At 59.8% G+C, this 14554-nt stretch overlaps 2 protein-coding genes and 1 non-coding gene across 6 annotated transcripts; all 3 read right to left on the bottom strand.

The window, feature by feature from the left end:
- Window positions 1-2349: 2349 nt before the first annotated feature.
- On the bottom strand, window positions 2350-9345 carry LOC138068799 (H/ACA ribonucleoprotein complex subunit DKC1-like). 4 transcript variants are annotated; one of them, XM_068957514.1, is made up of 7 exons: window positions 9206-9345; window positions 8683-8801; window positions 7523-7626; window positions 6988-7054; window positions 6083-6241; window positions 5388-5452; window positions 2350-3519 (listed from the first exon to the last, which is right to left on the bottom strand). In XM_068957514.1, exons 2-7 carry the CDS (start codon window positions 8788-8790, stop codon window positions 3237-3239), a joined length of 786 nt encoding a protein of 261 aa, XP_068813615.1. In that variant the 5' UTR covers window positions 8791-8801; window positions 9206-9345; the 3' UTR covers window positions 2350-3236. The 4 variants fall into 4 exon arrangements, with proteins under 4 accessions (XP_068813615.1, XP_068813613.1, XP_068813616.1 ...); XM_068957512.1 differs by lacking the exon at window positions 9206-9345 and having other exon boundaries at window positions 8683-8952; XM_068957515.1 differs by lacking the exons at window positions 8683-8801; window positions 9206-9345 and adding an exon at window positions 8161-8359.
- Window positions 8282-8357, bottom strand: LOC138068835 (small nucleolar RNA SNORD83). The gene has a single exon (XR_011143613.1). It is a non-coding gene; the product is annotated as a small nucleolar RNA SNORD83 (small nucleolar RNA).
- A 382-nt stretch (window positions 9346-9727) lies between the features above and the next one.
- On the bottom strand, window positions 9728-10902 carry LOC138068800 (40-kDa huntingtin-associated protein-like). The gene has a single exon (XM_068957516.1). The coding sequence runs from the start codon at window positions 10900-10902 to the stop codon at window positions 9847-9849; it is 1056 nt and encodes a 351-aa protein (XP_068813617.1). The 3' UTR covers window positions 9728-9846.
- Between the last annotated feature and the right edge of the window lie 3652 nt (window positions 10903-14554).

Genomic DNA, 14554 nt, shown 5'->3' with positions numbered 1-14554 from the left:
TTTCCGCAAAGTGGGAGCGCCTTAAGGATGGGGGGCATCACTGGGAGGTGTCACCACGTCCACCCCAGATCTCATCTGCCCCTTCGGGCGCCTGCAATAAGCGGAGCAGCCAGAGGCGCGCGTAGGCTCGACCCCCCCCTTCTGCCTCGGGCTTGAGCAGCGCCCAGGAGAGGAAGATTTGTGACAGCAGCTTACAATTACCCACGGACAGTTTTTTTAAGCATTCCCATTCTGATTACAGTTAATCGAAGCTTCTTACAGACATCAGATCTCTAGAAATTAGCCCCCTAGAAAGAGAGAGAGCAGGACAGATTGGGGGGGGGGTTTGTTTTATTTTGATAGCTACCACATATGAATATTTTAATAACAGTTTAATACAATTTTAACTGAAAAGGAGAGGATCAAAAGTATTCTTGATGCACAGGGTTGTTTTTTTTTTTTTGGCTACAGTGTGTCACATCCGTAACTAATTTAAATCACATCAAATGCTGAATTAAGCTTCTATCAGCTAAAGCTTTCCCTAGGCAAAAGAAATCTTGTGCTATTTAACTCTTTGTTATTTTTCTTAAATATAAGAATGGGTTCCAGACTAAAGACATAAGGCGTCCCTGTCTCCTTGCAGGCAACAACGACAACCAAAGCGAGGGGTTTTGCTTCTTTCCTGCTCTCAAGGCTAGCACCCTTCACTTAAACACTGGAAACCGTCCCAGTAAGCACAAACACACAAGGCAAGAGCCCCCAGGCAGCAGCTGGGACCGAGAGGTCCGCTCCAGCCGCGCAGCTCGCTCCGTCTCCGCTGCGGGTTTGCTTCGCGATCCCCGCCAGCGCCGGCAAGGCAGCTGCCCGGCGGGTCAGCTCTCCGGGCTGCCGGCCGAGCCGCGAGCGGGTCCCGATCGCCTGCCCCCAGCTCAGTGGCTGACTCGCTCCGGCCACCGCAACGGGGACCAAAAGCGAGGCCTCGGGCTGGCTGCGGTACCTTTGGTTTTAGCAGAAAAAGAAAAATCTCTTCTTTCTGGTTTCAGAAACCCCAGCAGCGTCTGATTCCTAGATGCACGAGGCCTCCAACGCTCGTGCGCGAGGTGATCCGCCCTTGGCCGGAGTTTTGCTTTGCTGCCTGCAGATTATGGACATCTCGGGAAGGGAGAGTCTGTTTCCGCCTTCAATCAGCCCCTTTGCCGCTCGGGATTACGCTTTTCCAAGCTCGACGGCTTTAAACACAGAGCGAGGAGCTTACTGTGAAACAAAGGAAGTGAACACGTTTGCTCATCAAATTACTTGTTTGTTATAGAAAAATTTACATAAAGAATTGAATATTAAAACAGAGAATATCCTGGCCCGGGCTGTGGCTCAGGTAACGAGTATCTTGTACACCGCTGCAGGAGGCTATGAAGATCGAGCTCAAGAGACAGTTTATGCAGTTTCAGGGGAGTTTCTTCATCTCCAGCAGCTGGCGCACAGCAACAGGGAGATACAGGTGTGCCTGTGAGTCTGTCCTCCTTCACTAGCAAGGTCATCTGCAGAGGTGGAAGCACAAAACCCACCAACTCACCCGGTGATTTTAACTCAGTAGCGTGAGGAAAAACACCACGAAATTTTCTTTCAGCCAAACTTACCCTCAATTTAAACCAGGAAGGGAAGACGCCATGCTCCCCAAGTGGATTAATAACGATATTGGCTCAGATATAAAACAAGACTTCCCTAGAGAGCGTGTTGTTAACACCTGGTTTGAACAAGCAGCAACAGAGGGAAGGACGCTCCAGAGGCAGCTAACGACGTGGGGCAGGGAGCGGTCCACAGAGGGGAAGAGCTGGCTCAGCCCGTCCGCGTTTTAAGGACGGCTCCTTCCGAGTTTAGCGACTGATTGTGCGATAGCACTAAAAGAACAGGCGCCTCCGAGACGTTTCATCCAAGTCTCCAGAAGGAGCTTGGGCTGGTCGCTGGAGAGCCTGTAGCGCCTGGGGTTCACAGCTTGCACAAGCGTTCGGTATTCAGCCCATCAGACGTGTCAGCAAGGAGAACGCAACAGCTTGCTGCTAACCAAGCTCCAAATACGGGAAAAAAAAACCCAGATATACAGAAGCTGAATTACCAGTTCATGACCAGTTCATTTTTTCTGGCTTCTATTGACAAAAATCACCAAAGATGCTGTCGAAAGCATGGTTCACCTTGCAATCATTTGTAGCCTTTCAGTTTCAAGGTGACTTTACCCATAGATGTTCTGACATATCAAAGCTTTTGTCTTGAAGACATTTCTAATAAACAACAGGCGCCAGCCCAAAAACCTTTTTCAGTCAAAGCAAGAGAAGCATCATCTTGAGTATTTGAACACAAAACACCAGACGCAACACATGAATGAACACTGCTCTTGTTAAAACCTTCCCAAAACGTTCCTGATGCATCATGAGCGAGTAGCACAATTTAGGGGTAGCATACAAAATGCAATTTCCGAAGTTGAGCAACTCTGTTCTGAATTAAACGTTTAGGCTATAATTGCTGCCTGTGATGTTCTCGAAATCAGAGCACAGACCTTTTAGCCTCAATTTTACTGTTGAACAGTGTCCTGGGAAGAGCGTCCTTTGCTATGATTCTTTTAAGCCTTTGCTCTGCTGTTCCTCTGGTGCTTACACACATTTCCATTTATATGTGCAGTATTTGTACAAACTTTAATATTTGTTACAAAATTCTACAATCATAAGGCCATAAAATGAAAATACCTGCTAGAAAATGAAAAGATTCAAACAAGGAAAAAAACCCTCTCCACCTATAAGCACACCTAGAATGGAAATTCATTCAAAAGAAGCAGCAGAAACAGAGGAGGAAGTTTCACGTGATCCGCTTCCATCTGTCCTCCGAAGCTCTGAGCAAGATGCACATACCACACCAAGAGATTAGAAAGACCATGTACTGGACCTCAGCACATACACGATGATCTTATAAATCAATGCTCGAAGTAACTGAACCGAGGCCAGATAGTACCGGAGACCCCTTCGCCTCCCCCCTCCCGGCCAGCAGTTGTCAAGAAGGCCCTTTGCAGCACGGGAAGTGAAGGCAGCTCCCCGGAGAGGAGCGCTGGGGAGACCAGTGCAGTCCCAGGCAAACCAGACCAGCGATGTTGCTCAGAAGAGAGCACTGGGTGTAAGGTTGGTGGAACACGTAGGGATGAGGCACGTGGCTACAGTCTGCAGCTCTTCCAGCGACTCAAGGCTTGAGAACAAATTATCCACAAGAGGAGCGAATTAATTTGCTAACACACTAAAACAGTCCGGGGAAAAAAAAGAACATTCAGAAATAAAAAGACTTCCTGACCAGTTTTGTGAGCACTCGCTCCCATTTCTTGTGGTCAGAGGATTTGCAGCAACTCTGACTTTGGCCATCTCCTCTTCTTTATCTCCTCTTACTTGCTCAGCTGTGCCGAGTGGCGGGGAATGGCGGGGTCGTAGCCACCTCACATTCACTCTGACTCTTGCTTTGCCCAGCAGGGAACACACAAGCCCTGCCTGGGAACGTCGGAGGCAGCACCTGTGTAAAAGCGGGGAGCATAAGGACACTTCAGAAACTGTCCACGGTCTCCAGAAAGGTCCCCTGGCACAACGCTCCTCCACTGTGGCTCCACTGTGAGCCCTTGCTCACAGCTGAAGATCTGCTCCCACCTCCCTGAGCTGGGCACAAGGAAGTAAGGCAGGCCAGGACCACATGCGTTCTCTAGCCAGACCCTTCCTACAGCTCACCCCAGCACAGGCAACAGAGGGAAGAAAACACCCAACTTCCACGCCCTGTGCCCCACTAGGCGACCTCCAAACACCTGCAGTTCAGTGCTGTGGAGTCACTGCTTCAGGCCTGACCAGCAACAAGGGCCCCTCCAGCGGCAGCCCTTGCTGACACCGACACTGCTCCGCGCCTGTAGCTCCTTCAGGAGGGCAGCACAGAGGCGGGTGGAAGGGGCAGGCACCACCTCTTCAGCAGCGTGGGCATCTTAACTGCCTCCCCACGAACCAACCTAGTTACCTGGCAACACTGACCTCCAATAGGAGCCAGGTGAGCAAGAAGAATCACCCACTGAAAAATAGGGGTTATTTTATTTTTCATGTAAAAAAGGAGTAAATAAAAAAAAAAATCAACTTTTTCTGCTCAGCTCCTGACAGCCACCAGCTGCTGGCCCCACTGTCTGCACGCCTTACTAGCATCAGAGGGCAGAAAGGACCAAAAAAGGGATGATCAGATAAAAGCAGCACTAAGACAACATTACAGTCTCTGCAAGGATAGAAACTCGGAACAAAGCAGCCTGGATCCTTCCCCACCAAAGGGCTGAAATCCCAGCTCAGCACTACTCCTGTGATAGAGGAGATCTCCTGCTCCCAGTGAGCCACCCCAGCTAAAGGAAGTTCGGACAAGTCATTCTGAAACCACTTAAGCTTCGCATTCAGTGCCCTTTACAGAGCTGCCTTTGGCCAAGCTGCAGCCCCAGAGGCTTCCAGTCCTGGCAGCCCTTTAGAGAAGCCTGTGGGCCAACTGCTTCCTGGGCACTTTGCCCTGCTCCCCAGCAGTGTCCCCACTTCCAGCTTCTGGAGCATATTAGATACCAAAAACAGGGAAGGCAGCTGAGAGCACGGCAGTCCCATTCTAGCAATTGGGCACAGAAAAGCAAAAAAAAGCCAGCAGGAGGTAGGCTCCAGCATCATCACTGGGGCTCTGGGTCTGGGGAACAGCCAGCACAATTAACAAGCAGGTCCCCACACTACAAAGCGGAAAAGCAGGAATTTCATGTTCTAATCTCTTTATGATAAACTTAAAAAAAAGCACCAAAGAATATCCTTTGGTGGAATATTTCATCTCAGCTAGCTGAGGGTCAAGCCAAACACATGGCAAGCTTAAAACCAGAGCCCTTAAAATAACCGCTTCCACCGTCCCCATGCCAAACCCATTGAGATGGGCAAGGACTGGGCCAGTTCTCAGGCATCAACACATTCTGCGACTGTCGGGTAACAGCTCTGACCGTGGAAGAGAAGGAAGAAAGAGGCAGGACAAGAGAAGGGGGAAACTGTTATTCCTCCCTCTCATAGTGAAAACGGAGACACCAAGAGCCAGGAGCTGCGACTTCCCTGAAGATACCACTTCTATTGGCATCAAGGCATCCAGCTTCACAGAGCAGTCCAGTGCAGGGGCAGTCAGGCAGGCACCCCTCTCCTCTGGCTACCCTTAAAACAGGATGAGGAGAGGCACCTAAACAGGGCATACTCTGGGCGAACACACCCTCTCGCTCATATACACAGCGGAAAAGGAGCCTGGAACGTGCTGGCCCCGCTGCCAGTCCTCTTTTTCCTCAAGGCCTCAGACTCCTCCCTCCCCACCGATGAGGTCGCCTGCTTTGGACAGGTCCAGTCGCTTACTCCGAGCTCTCTTCTACCTCCTTTTGTTTCTTCTTCTTCTTCTTCTTGGTGCTGGTCTCACTGGTCTGTGAAGAGGTTGGAGAGATCAGGAAGGAATCAAAAAGGAATCGCTTACTGCTCGTTTCCGGGGGGACATCTGGCACCACAGGAAGGCGGATGAGGCATTCACAGCAGCACATATCTTCGCTTCCCCCTCCCACACACACAGCCCCAGGTATCCAAACGCCGCAGCCCCACTCCAGACGCCATGCAGGCTTCCCACAGCTGCAGTCCCTCCTCCCTCCCCCCCCTAAGCACCATACAAGCACCTTTACTACAAGCCAGCATCATGCTAGGCCATGCACCACCCTCCAGCAGGGTCCTGTTATAGGGCACCACAGGTAGCCAGGAACAGGTACCCACTAAACGTCCCAGGCACAGAGGGATGCTCAACCCATACGCTCTGCCACGTCCCTTCCTCACTGCTGATCCGCCCCCACAAGCCTCATCTACCCAGTATCTCTCACCCACCCTCATCCAGCCCAGCTCACAAACAAGCCCATACTGAGACACCTTCCCCTCGCCTGCGGGGCCCCTGGTACTTTGAGGACATACACAGCGGGATGCTGACACGCTTAGCCTAGAGGAACTAGCAACAAACAACAATCTCCCCCCTCAGGGCTTGGACCCCGCCATGGCAGCACCCAGCCACATACCACTTCCATTTGCTCTCCCCCACTCTCGGCAGCCTCTTTGGCCTTCTTGTCTTTCTTCCTCTTTTTCTTTTCCTTTTTGCTCAGCTCCTCTGGCGGTGGGGTGGCAGGGGACGGTGGGGTGACAGCCTCCTCACTTTCACTCTCCGACTCTCGTTTCCTCTGTTAGGGGAACAGGTTATCGGACAGGTCATCTCCCAAAAGGGCACAAGTGACGGCAGAGCTGTCGGCTGACGCTAGCCCTAACGTCACTGCCTTGACGGACTCAGTCTAACTCCTCAGCCCTGTTTTGAATAGGGGGGCGAGCTACTGACAGCCAGAGGTCCCTTCCAGTATACACTGTCTATCATTCCCCTGCCAGCTTGCACCCCATGCTTCCCAACGCCCCCTGCACCCCATGTCCTCCGGAGTTTGAAATGCAGCTGCATGCCTCTAAGAGCACACACAAGCCCTGCCTGGGAACGTCGGAGGCAGCACCTGTATAAAAGCGGGGAGCACAAGGACACTCCAGAAACCGTCCACGGTCTCCAGAAAAGGTTCCCTGGCACAACGCTCCTCCACTGTGGCTCCATCCAACGCGCTCCCTTGGATGCCGCAGCGCGCACACCTCAAGTCAGAGCTCCTCAGCCCCCCGACTGCCCTCACGAGTCACACCCAAAGCACCCACAGCCAGCAGGAAAACAGCCAGGGGCCGAGGCCCCCAAACAGGTCACCCCACTGCTCAGCCCTGGCCACAAGATGGGCTCTGGCCCCCGCAGCCCCAACCGCGACCCCCACGACTACAACCACTTAAAGCCCCAAAACATTCAGAGCTTGATACCGACCGCCCGAGGCTGAGGCGCACATCAAAAATCTTCAGCAGGCCCCAAACCGGCCTGGCTGCCCCACACACCCCTGGCAGTACTCACTTTCGGCGCCCTCTCCGGCTCCGAGACGGCTCGGGGGACGGCTGCCGCCTCTTTCTTGATGGTATCCCTGAAAGAGAAGAGACCCCAGGCCGGGCAGCGCTGCCACTGCCTCGCACCAGCCCGGGCCACCACAAAGCCCCTTCCCCCTCCCAACAGCTCCTTCGCCCCAGCCAAGCGTTAGGCACAGAGGCTCAGTGTAGGGAAGGCCCGCGGCCCGCACCAGCGCCCGGCCGGCCTGCGCGACGGCAGGGCCTCCCCTCTTCCATTTGGCAGACTGACTCCCTCTGCAGCCACAGCATCAGGCTGCAGAGGGATAACCGTCTGCGCGCGCCCTTCGCTCCAGCGCAGCCCACCAGCGGCGCGCCGCGCCCCCCCGGCACCGCAGCAAACGCATCCGCAACCAACGGGGCCGGGCAGCAGAGGCGCCTTGCCAGGCGTAACGCGCTCTCAGCGCAAGCGGCAACACCCAGGGCAGCCCTCGCTGCACGGAGCCGCCCCTCGGCACGTCGCCCTGAGCCCACCACCCTCTGCTCACCTGTAATCCACGTACTCCTTCTTCCAGGAGTCCGGCGTGCTCTCGTTGGGCTTCCCGTGCTTGTCCAACAGACCCTTCTGGATCATCATCTTCTTCTGGCTGGCCTGAGAGCAAAGCGCAAAACCTCACGTTGCAGCCCCAGGCCACAGAAACCCGGCCGCGCCTCGCAGCCCCCCGGCCGGCGCAAGAGCGGCCGTGCCAGGAACAGGCCAAGCCAACAAGTACGTTGTTGCTGATGAGACACTTGCCCAAGGACCTCCTGACAATTAACAGAAAACATCTCCTGTGCAGCAGCCTCCCACCACCCGCCTCCACCCGCCCTGAGCTTCTCTCCTCAGTAAACAACAGCTATGTTGGTGGGGGCAGCAATGAAGCCAGAGAAAGATGACTCTGCCCAGCACTTAGCTTGCCTGCCCTCGCATCCTTGACCAGCTTTCTGCCACGCTGCAGCTGCACCACTGCAACTGCTGCAAGATAAGCGCGTGCGCACCCCCAGCGCTTTCCGCCCTCCTCCCGAACCAGGGTCGGGTCAGGAGCCACGGCAGCTTCACACCGCGCTCGAGGCCTGGGCCGCATCACGGGCTGAAGGGCAACAAACGCCAGGCTACGTGCAGCTAGAGCTGACTACTGCTACACACCTGCCTGCTCCCACGATCACCAGCTGCCTGAGAGAGGAGACGGATCCCACGCGCACAACCTGCAAGCGGCCTTCCTCCTCCTCCTGTCCCCTGACCTCCTGCTCCCTTCGGGCCCCTCCAGAGCCATCAGCATGGGGTGATAGATGAAGGTCATCTCTGCACAGAGTGCTCCTGCCATCTACGTGACATCATTTGGCTCTTCGCAGAAGGAGGGCTCACGCACACACCTCAGCGGCCCAAGTCCAATCACTGGCCTCAGCCCAGTTCCCTGGCACAGCTCAACCCACAGGAGCAGGGAAAGCCGTTCTCTCCACCGGCACTGAGCCCACCCGACCCCGGCGCTGGGCAGTACCACAGTACCACCGTCGCGGCTCCAGAGGAGCTCCGGGGCATTACAGAGAAGCCCAGGAGAAGAGGTGGGGCAGAGCTCTGCCCAAGGGTGCCCGAGCCCAACAGGGGTGCCCAACAGCTGGGCCCCCCTCTCCTCCCCAGCGTCCCACACAGCACCACAACCTTGCTCACCTTGGGACCGAGGCCCCATTTGCGGGGATACGTGTCTCTCTCCATGATCACTCTCTTGATCTTCGCCACAACTCCATGGTCACAGGTGGAAATGACCGCGGTGGTCATCAAGGCAACCGCTGCAGAAGCGGGCACAGAGTCCACAGACACTTTAAAACGCAGCCAAGCCACAACAGCTCGGATGGGGGAACCCGCTGGGTCCCGCTCGCCCTCCCGCCGGCACCCCTGCCCCACGTGCCCCATGGGGATGTGGCACCTCCACAAGGGGCCCACCCCGGCTCCGGCCCCTCCCAGGCTGTGGCCGGTGGAGTGAAGCATGATGCCCAGGCCAGAGGACCTGCACCTCCGCACTCCCTGAAGGCCTCAGCACCCCGACGCGCTGCCATGCCTGGGGAGCCAGCACAGAAACCTTCCCCACCAGGCAGCATCCCCAAGGGCCAGGGAGGACATGCAGCCCCCCGCCGCCGCAAGAGAAGAAAGAGCTGGAGGCCCGGAAAATAAAGTGCATAAAGAGGTCATTTACTGTAATGCGAAGGGCAGGTCCGTGCCCTGGGCTCCCACAGGGCACCGCTTCCACCGGCTCACGCCGGCCCCGGCGGGGCGCACGGCCCCCCAGCACGCTGCACAGCGGCCAGCTCGGGGCCCCCACTGCCGCCGCCCCCCGCCCGGGGCTGTCGCACGCTGAGCCGGCTTCGCCCCGAGCGAGGGCAACAGGAACGGTCCCCGCAGAGGCTTTCGGCGACGAACACAGCTGCTCGGGGACCGCCGCGCAGGGCACGCTCCGGCCGGCCGGGAAAGGCGCCGGGGCCGCGGCTGCCCACGCCGACCGCGTCCTCCGCGCCCGCGGCAGCGCAGCCTCCCGGCGGGGCGTCCTGCAGCGCCAGAGGGTCCCGAGGCGAAACACCCCGCGGTCGCGCAGCAAGAAGGACCCGCGTCCACGCGGCGCCGGGCCGAGCGGGCTGCGGCGGCCGCACAAGCGGGCCGAGCGGCGCCGGCTGCCGACGGGCTCGCCGCGCAGACCGGGCTCGCCGCAAGCAGCGTCTTCCCGCGGCCCATGCGCTCGCGGCAGCGCCCAGCGCCACGCCGGGACGGGCCTCCTCCGCGGCCGCACCGGGGCCGAGGCAGCAGGCACAAGGCCCCCGGGCGGCCGGGCCGGGCCCGGCCTCAGAGCCCCTGGCCCGAGGGGCTGGTCATCTCCTGCAGCACCAGGTGCAGCAGGTGGTTCTGCTCGGCGCTGAGCAGCGGCCAGAGCTCGGCCTGCAGCGCCTTGAGCGCCTCCAGGTCCTTCTCCTGGCAGGCCAGCACGGCCGACTGCAGCAGCAGGAAGAGCTCGGCCGGCAGGTAGCCCGCCGCCGCCGGCTGCCCGCCGCCCGGCCCGCTCTCCAGGGCCTCCCAGCAGTACTGCTCCAGCGTGCGCGCGTGCTCGGGCGGCAGCTTGGCCGGCGGCGGCTGCAGCAGCAGCAGCAGCAGCACCCGCGACACCTCGCAGCGCGCCAGCGCCTCGCGGAAGGCGCCGCCGCCGCCGCCCGCCCGCGCCAGCGCCTGCGCCCGCGTCAGCGCCGCCAGCGCGCCCGCGTAGTCGCGGCCCAGCAGCAGGCACGACGCCAGCTCGCCCAGGCAGCGCAGCGCCTCCAGCGGCAGCCGCGCCGCCGCCAGCAGCTCGGCGGCCCGCTGCAGGGCCGCGGCGGCGCGCGCCGGCCGGCCCGTGTCGCGCAGCGCCGCCGCCAGCTCCAGGCAGAGCCCGGCCGCCAGCGCCGGCTGCCCCCGCTCCAGGTGCAGGCGGGCGGCGAAGGCGCCGCAGCTCTGCGCCGCCGCCGCGTGCTCGCCGAAGCCGCCGCGCAGCGCCAGCCGCTGCCGCAGGTCCCGCTCCTGCCGCAGGAAGAGCCGCGCCGCCTCGGCCAGCGCCGCCGCCTCGGCCGGCCCGTGGAAGAGGCTCTGCGCGCAGCGCGCCACGGCCAGCTGGCACCAGGCCGCGTAGGGCAGGCTCTCCTGGGCGCGCAGCTCCCGCGCCAGCGCCGCGAACTGCTCCGCCGCCTCCGCCACGTTCGGCTTCCGCAGGAACCGCCGCCGCAGCTTGGCCGACACCAGCCGGTACCGCGACAGGAAGTCCCCGTCCCCCCCGCCGCCGCCGCCGCCGCCGCCGGGGCCCGGCCCGCCCGCCGAGCCGCCGCCGCCGCCGCCCGCCCCGCCGGGGCCCGCGCCGCCCGCCGCCGCCAGCATCGCCGCCGCCACCGCCCGCGACCGACGCCGCGCCGCCCGCCGCGGCCAATGGGCGCCGGCTGCCGGGGCGCGTGGCCGGCGCGGCGGGGCCAATGGGCGCCGGCTCCCCGGGGCACGTGGGCGGCGCGGCGGGGCCAATGGGCGCCGGCTTCCTGGCGCACCGCGGGAGGCGGTGGAGTAGGGGCGGGGTCAGGCCAATCCTCCTGCTCCTGCTCCTGCTGCTGGCGACGGGTCCCCAGGGGGGACACGGGGCTGCGGCTGTGCTGGGCGGACCTGCTGGTCTCGCCCGTGTTGCTAGTGCGGCGGGACGCGGGGCCAATGGGCGCCGGGGCCCTGGGCACGTGACCGGCGCGGCGGCGGGGCCGGCGGGGAGGACGCCGGGCCGTGGCGAGGCCTGGCTCGGCCCCGGCGGTTGTCACCGTTCAGCCGCGCCGACCGGGCTGCTGATGCTCCGGGTTCGGTTCGCCCCCTCCCGGCCCGTTGCCTGAGCTGGCGGGCGACAGCGTAACTGATCCCTTGGTGACTCTCGGGAACGAGTGAAAATTTCCCCGAGCCGACGATGACGCCGCGGGCCAACCGTCGTCGGCCTCCTGCAGAGCGGCCGCCCCTGCGGGCGCGCAGAGCGCGAGGCTGACGGCACCGCGCCGGCCTGCGGGCGCTCGCTCTAACCCCGGGCCCAGCACGGGCAGCGAATATCTGTCCCTCGGGACCAAAGATCGTATTTCTTCTCTCCCCCCGGCCAACCTCTGCTCTGCCAGCCTCCTTCTTCTCTCCACTTCCCTTCAGGCTCTCAGGGCTACCACAGGCGACAAGAAAAACCAGGAGTTCCCTTAGGCCCTTTCCAAAGCCAGGTCCCTCCAGAAAGGGCAGGCAAGGACTGCGAGGAACAAAACTACGTGTGTATATTTTATACATACGTGAGTGTGTGTGTGTGAGTATACCCATGTGCGCGTTTAAAAGTGCCTGGAACCAACTGGCTGATACTGTGGAAATGCACGTTCAAACTTCCACACCAGGCTCAGGTCGCAGTTATTTCTGTACTTGCTGGCTGGCAGGTCTGGTTAGATTTTTCTTACGTAATTACTCAGCAAGACCTGGAGGTGAAGCTGATGCAGCACAAGACACCAGGACAAAATGCAGAAATTGGAAGTTCGGCAGCCCGTGATTTCCACTCTCCAGGCTTTGGGATTTCCAGAGCTGGAACAAACCACTCTCCCTTACTCATTTCTTGTCTGCGCTCTCCAGCATAATGGTGTTTTCTCACGGTAGTGGCAAGTAGCGTTTTGAGCTCACCAGCTGTGCGATGCTTCCCATGGCAGGTCCCGGGCCGGGAGACGGTGCCAGGGGGCGCAGTGTGCTGAGGAGTACAGCCCTGCACCGGCAAGCTGAGTCTCCAGCCTGGTCTCACCCGATCCTTCCGCAAGCTGAGGTGTTTGAAATCACGCTGCATGCATGCACTAGTAAAGTGTGCTGTAGATCTGGAGTTCAGTTGTTTCCCCGAGCTCGTAACGTAGTGGTGTGCCTTGAGGTGGAAGGGAGGGTCTCAGGGGAGCCAGCCCTTCCCGAGGGCCTTGTTAGGCTTCAGGGTCAACTTGAGGCTGCCAACCCAGACTGCTGCATCATCCAGAGGAGTCTCCTAGGAAGGGTTAGAGGGACCTTTGGGCCCTGCAGCAGGAAGGGGGCTGGGGCTGGGCCCAGAGGACACCCTCTAGCCCTTGCTGGACGGGCCCAAGGAGTCGTCCCCCCAAGGAAGCCGTCCCCGCGTGGGACAGGGCCTGGGAGGGCTCTCGCGGAGGGGAGGCAGCCTGCGTCGAGAAGCACATTTACGCCAGACTTGGAGCGGGCATTGCTGCAGGCTGCAGCTTGCGCGGCTGACACAGGCCCAGGCAGTGCAGCCCCTGCTCGCAAGCTTCCTGAGCGAGTCCCTTCCAAGGGGTAAGCGTACAGATAAGTACAATATGTTTTTCTCTGTGGCGCGCATGAACGGTCGCTTGACCTACTTTTAAGATGTTCTAAATATAACTGGATCAAAAGCCTCTCGCAGGGGAGGCTGCGCAGTGGGAAGCAGGAGGCGTAGATCATAGATACCTTATTTTTCAGGGGGGCTTAATTCTGATTTCTGAATGTTCACATCCCACACTCCATGCATATCTCATGAGAGGCAGAGGCACCCCCTTTGCAGGTACCAGGACCCTCTGGGGTCCTGTCCTGGCATGCAGGAAGCTCCTGTGCTGAGAGAAACCCAGGCGGACCAAGCCTAACATAGCTCTGCCGTGCCTTTCTGTGCTGAGCACCCTGCCCAAGCCCTGGGTTCAGCCCTGAAGGCTAAATTGCTCAGATTGTTGCTCCTCTCTACACTGCCTATCTCTGCTTTATTTAACTTTTTGTTCTCCCTTTGCCACAGCCGGTGCTTAGGAAGGGAAGCCGAACGCTCAGGGTAAGAGCCGCCAACGTCCTGCATGGGATGCGACGCCTGTCAAGGGCAAAGGGGGCTGAGGGGTGACACAAGGCACAAGGGACAGGTGATGGTGGCCCCACCAGAGAGCCTGGCAGGCTGCAGAGGCCTGAGGCGAGGGGCACACAAAAGGTAGGGAGATGGGGCTGGGAGGCGCTCGGGTGAGGTGCAGAGGGCTCAGCAGGAGGACCCTGGTGCTGGCCATACTGCCGGCACACGACGTCCTGCAGCCCCCCGCACCGGGGCTGGAGCCCTGCCAGGGGGTCCCAGGTGGCCCGTGGGAGCGGCCCGACCGGCCCCACAGCCCCAGCGCTTCGGTCACATGAGGGTTTTCTCATGCCGAGAGCTCTGGATGCGCCAGGCTGCAAAGGGCTCCCAGGAGGGAGGAGGGGACGCCAGAGCCCGCTGTGCCCTGCCCTGCTGCGGCAGTGCCTGCGTGCCCCGGCTCTCCTGGGAGCAGCGCTGGGCTCGACCCTGAGCTCTCCGCGGCTCTGCCCCGGCTTTGCTCAGTGCCCTAGCTCTTGGGGCCCCCGTTTCCCTGAGTATAGAGCAGAGCTGACAGCACTGAGGGTACTGCCCCGTCTCGGGCCAAGCCGTCTGTACAGCTCCGTTCGCTAGATCTGGCTGCCGCGACCAGTGGAGAACAGCTTACGAAATAATTTCTCCTTTCCACTGCCATTACCTCTGCATTCCTCCCTGGCCCACCGTGGCAATTTGCATCTGTGTGGGCGAACGTCACGCTGCTTCGTGAGCTAAATCTGGTAAAATGGAAACTCTCTGCGGAACAATCTGCTCCATGCTTGTGGCTTTTGTCCTTTCGGTGTCTGGGATGAGGGCTAGGGGCCAACGCACACATCTCCTCTCCTCTGCCTTCCCATGTCTCGAGGGCCGACACCAGCTCCCTTGGCAGCTTTTGGCCGACAGGCTGACAGCGCCGGGGATGCAGTTTGGGCAGGGTGAAGCCTGCTCTGTTGGGCCAGCATGGGAGCAGGCCAGGGATCTCTGAGAAAAGCTGCAGTTTCAAGGAGCTTCAGTTGAATTCTCCATTGCTTCCCACTCTGCAGGGACAGGCCGAAAGCTGGGGGTAACTCTCCTCTTCCTTGCGGTGTAAATCCAGGCATGCAGCAGTGGGATGGCTGCATCCGGCGGTGCACCACCAGGGCCCAACTTCCTGCCAGCTGAGCACGCCCCGGGTGC

This window comes from Struthio camelus, chromosome 11, assembly GCF_040807025.1.
Source record: "Struthio camelus isolate bStrCam1 chromosome 11, bStrCam1.hap1, whole genome shotgun sequence".
Lineage (NCBI taxonomy): Eukaryota > Metazoa > Chordata > Aves > Struthioniformes > Struthionidae > Struthio > Struthio camelus.
The sequence above is the reverse complement of the archived record's forward strand: the minus strand, read 5'-3'. Positions and strand labels throughout refer to the sequence as shown.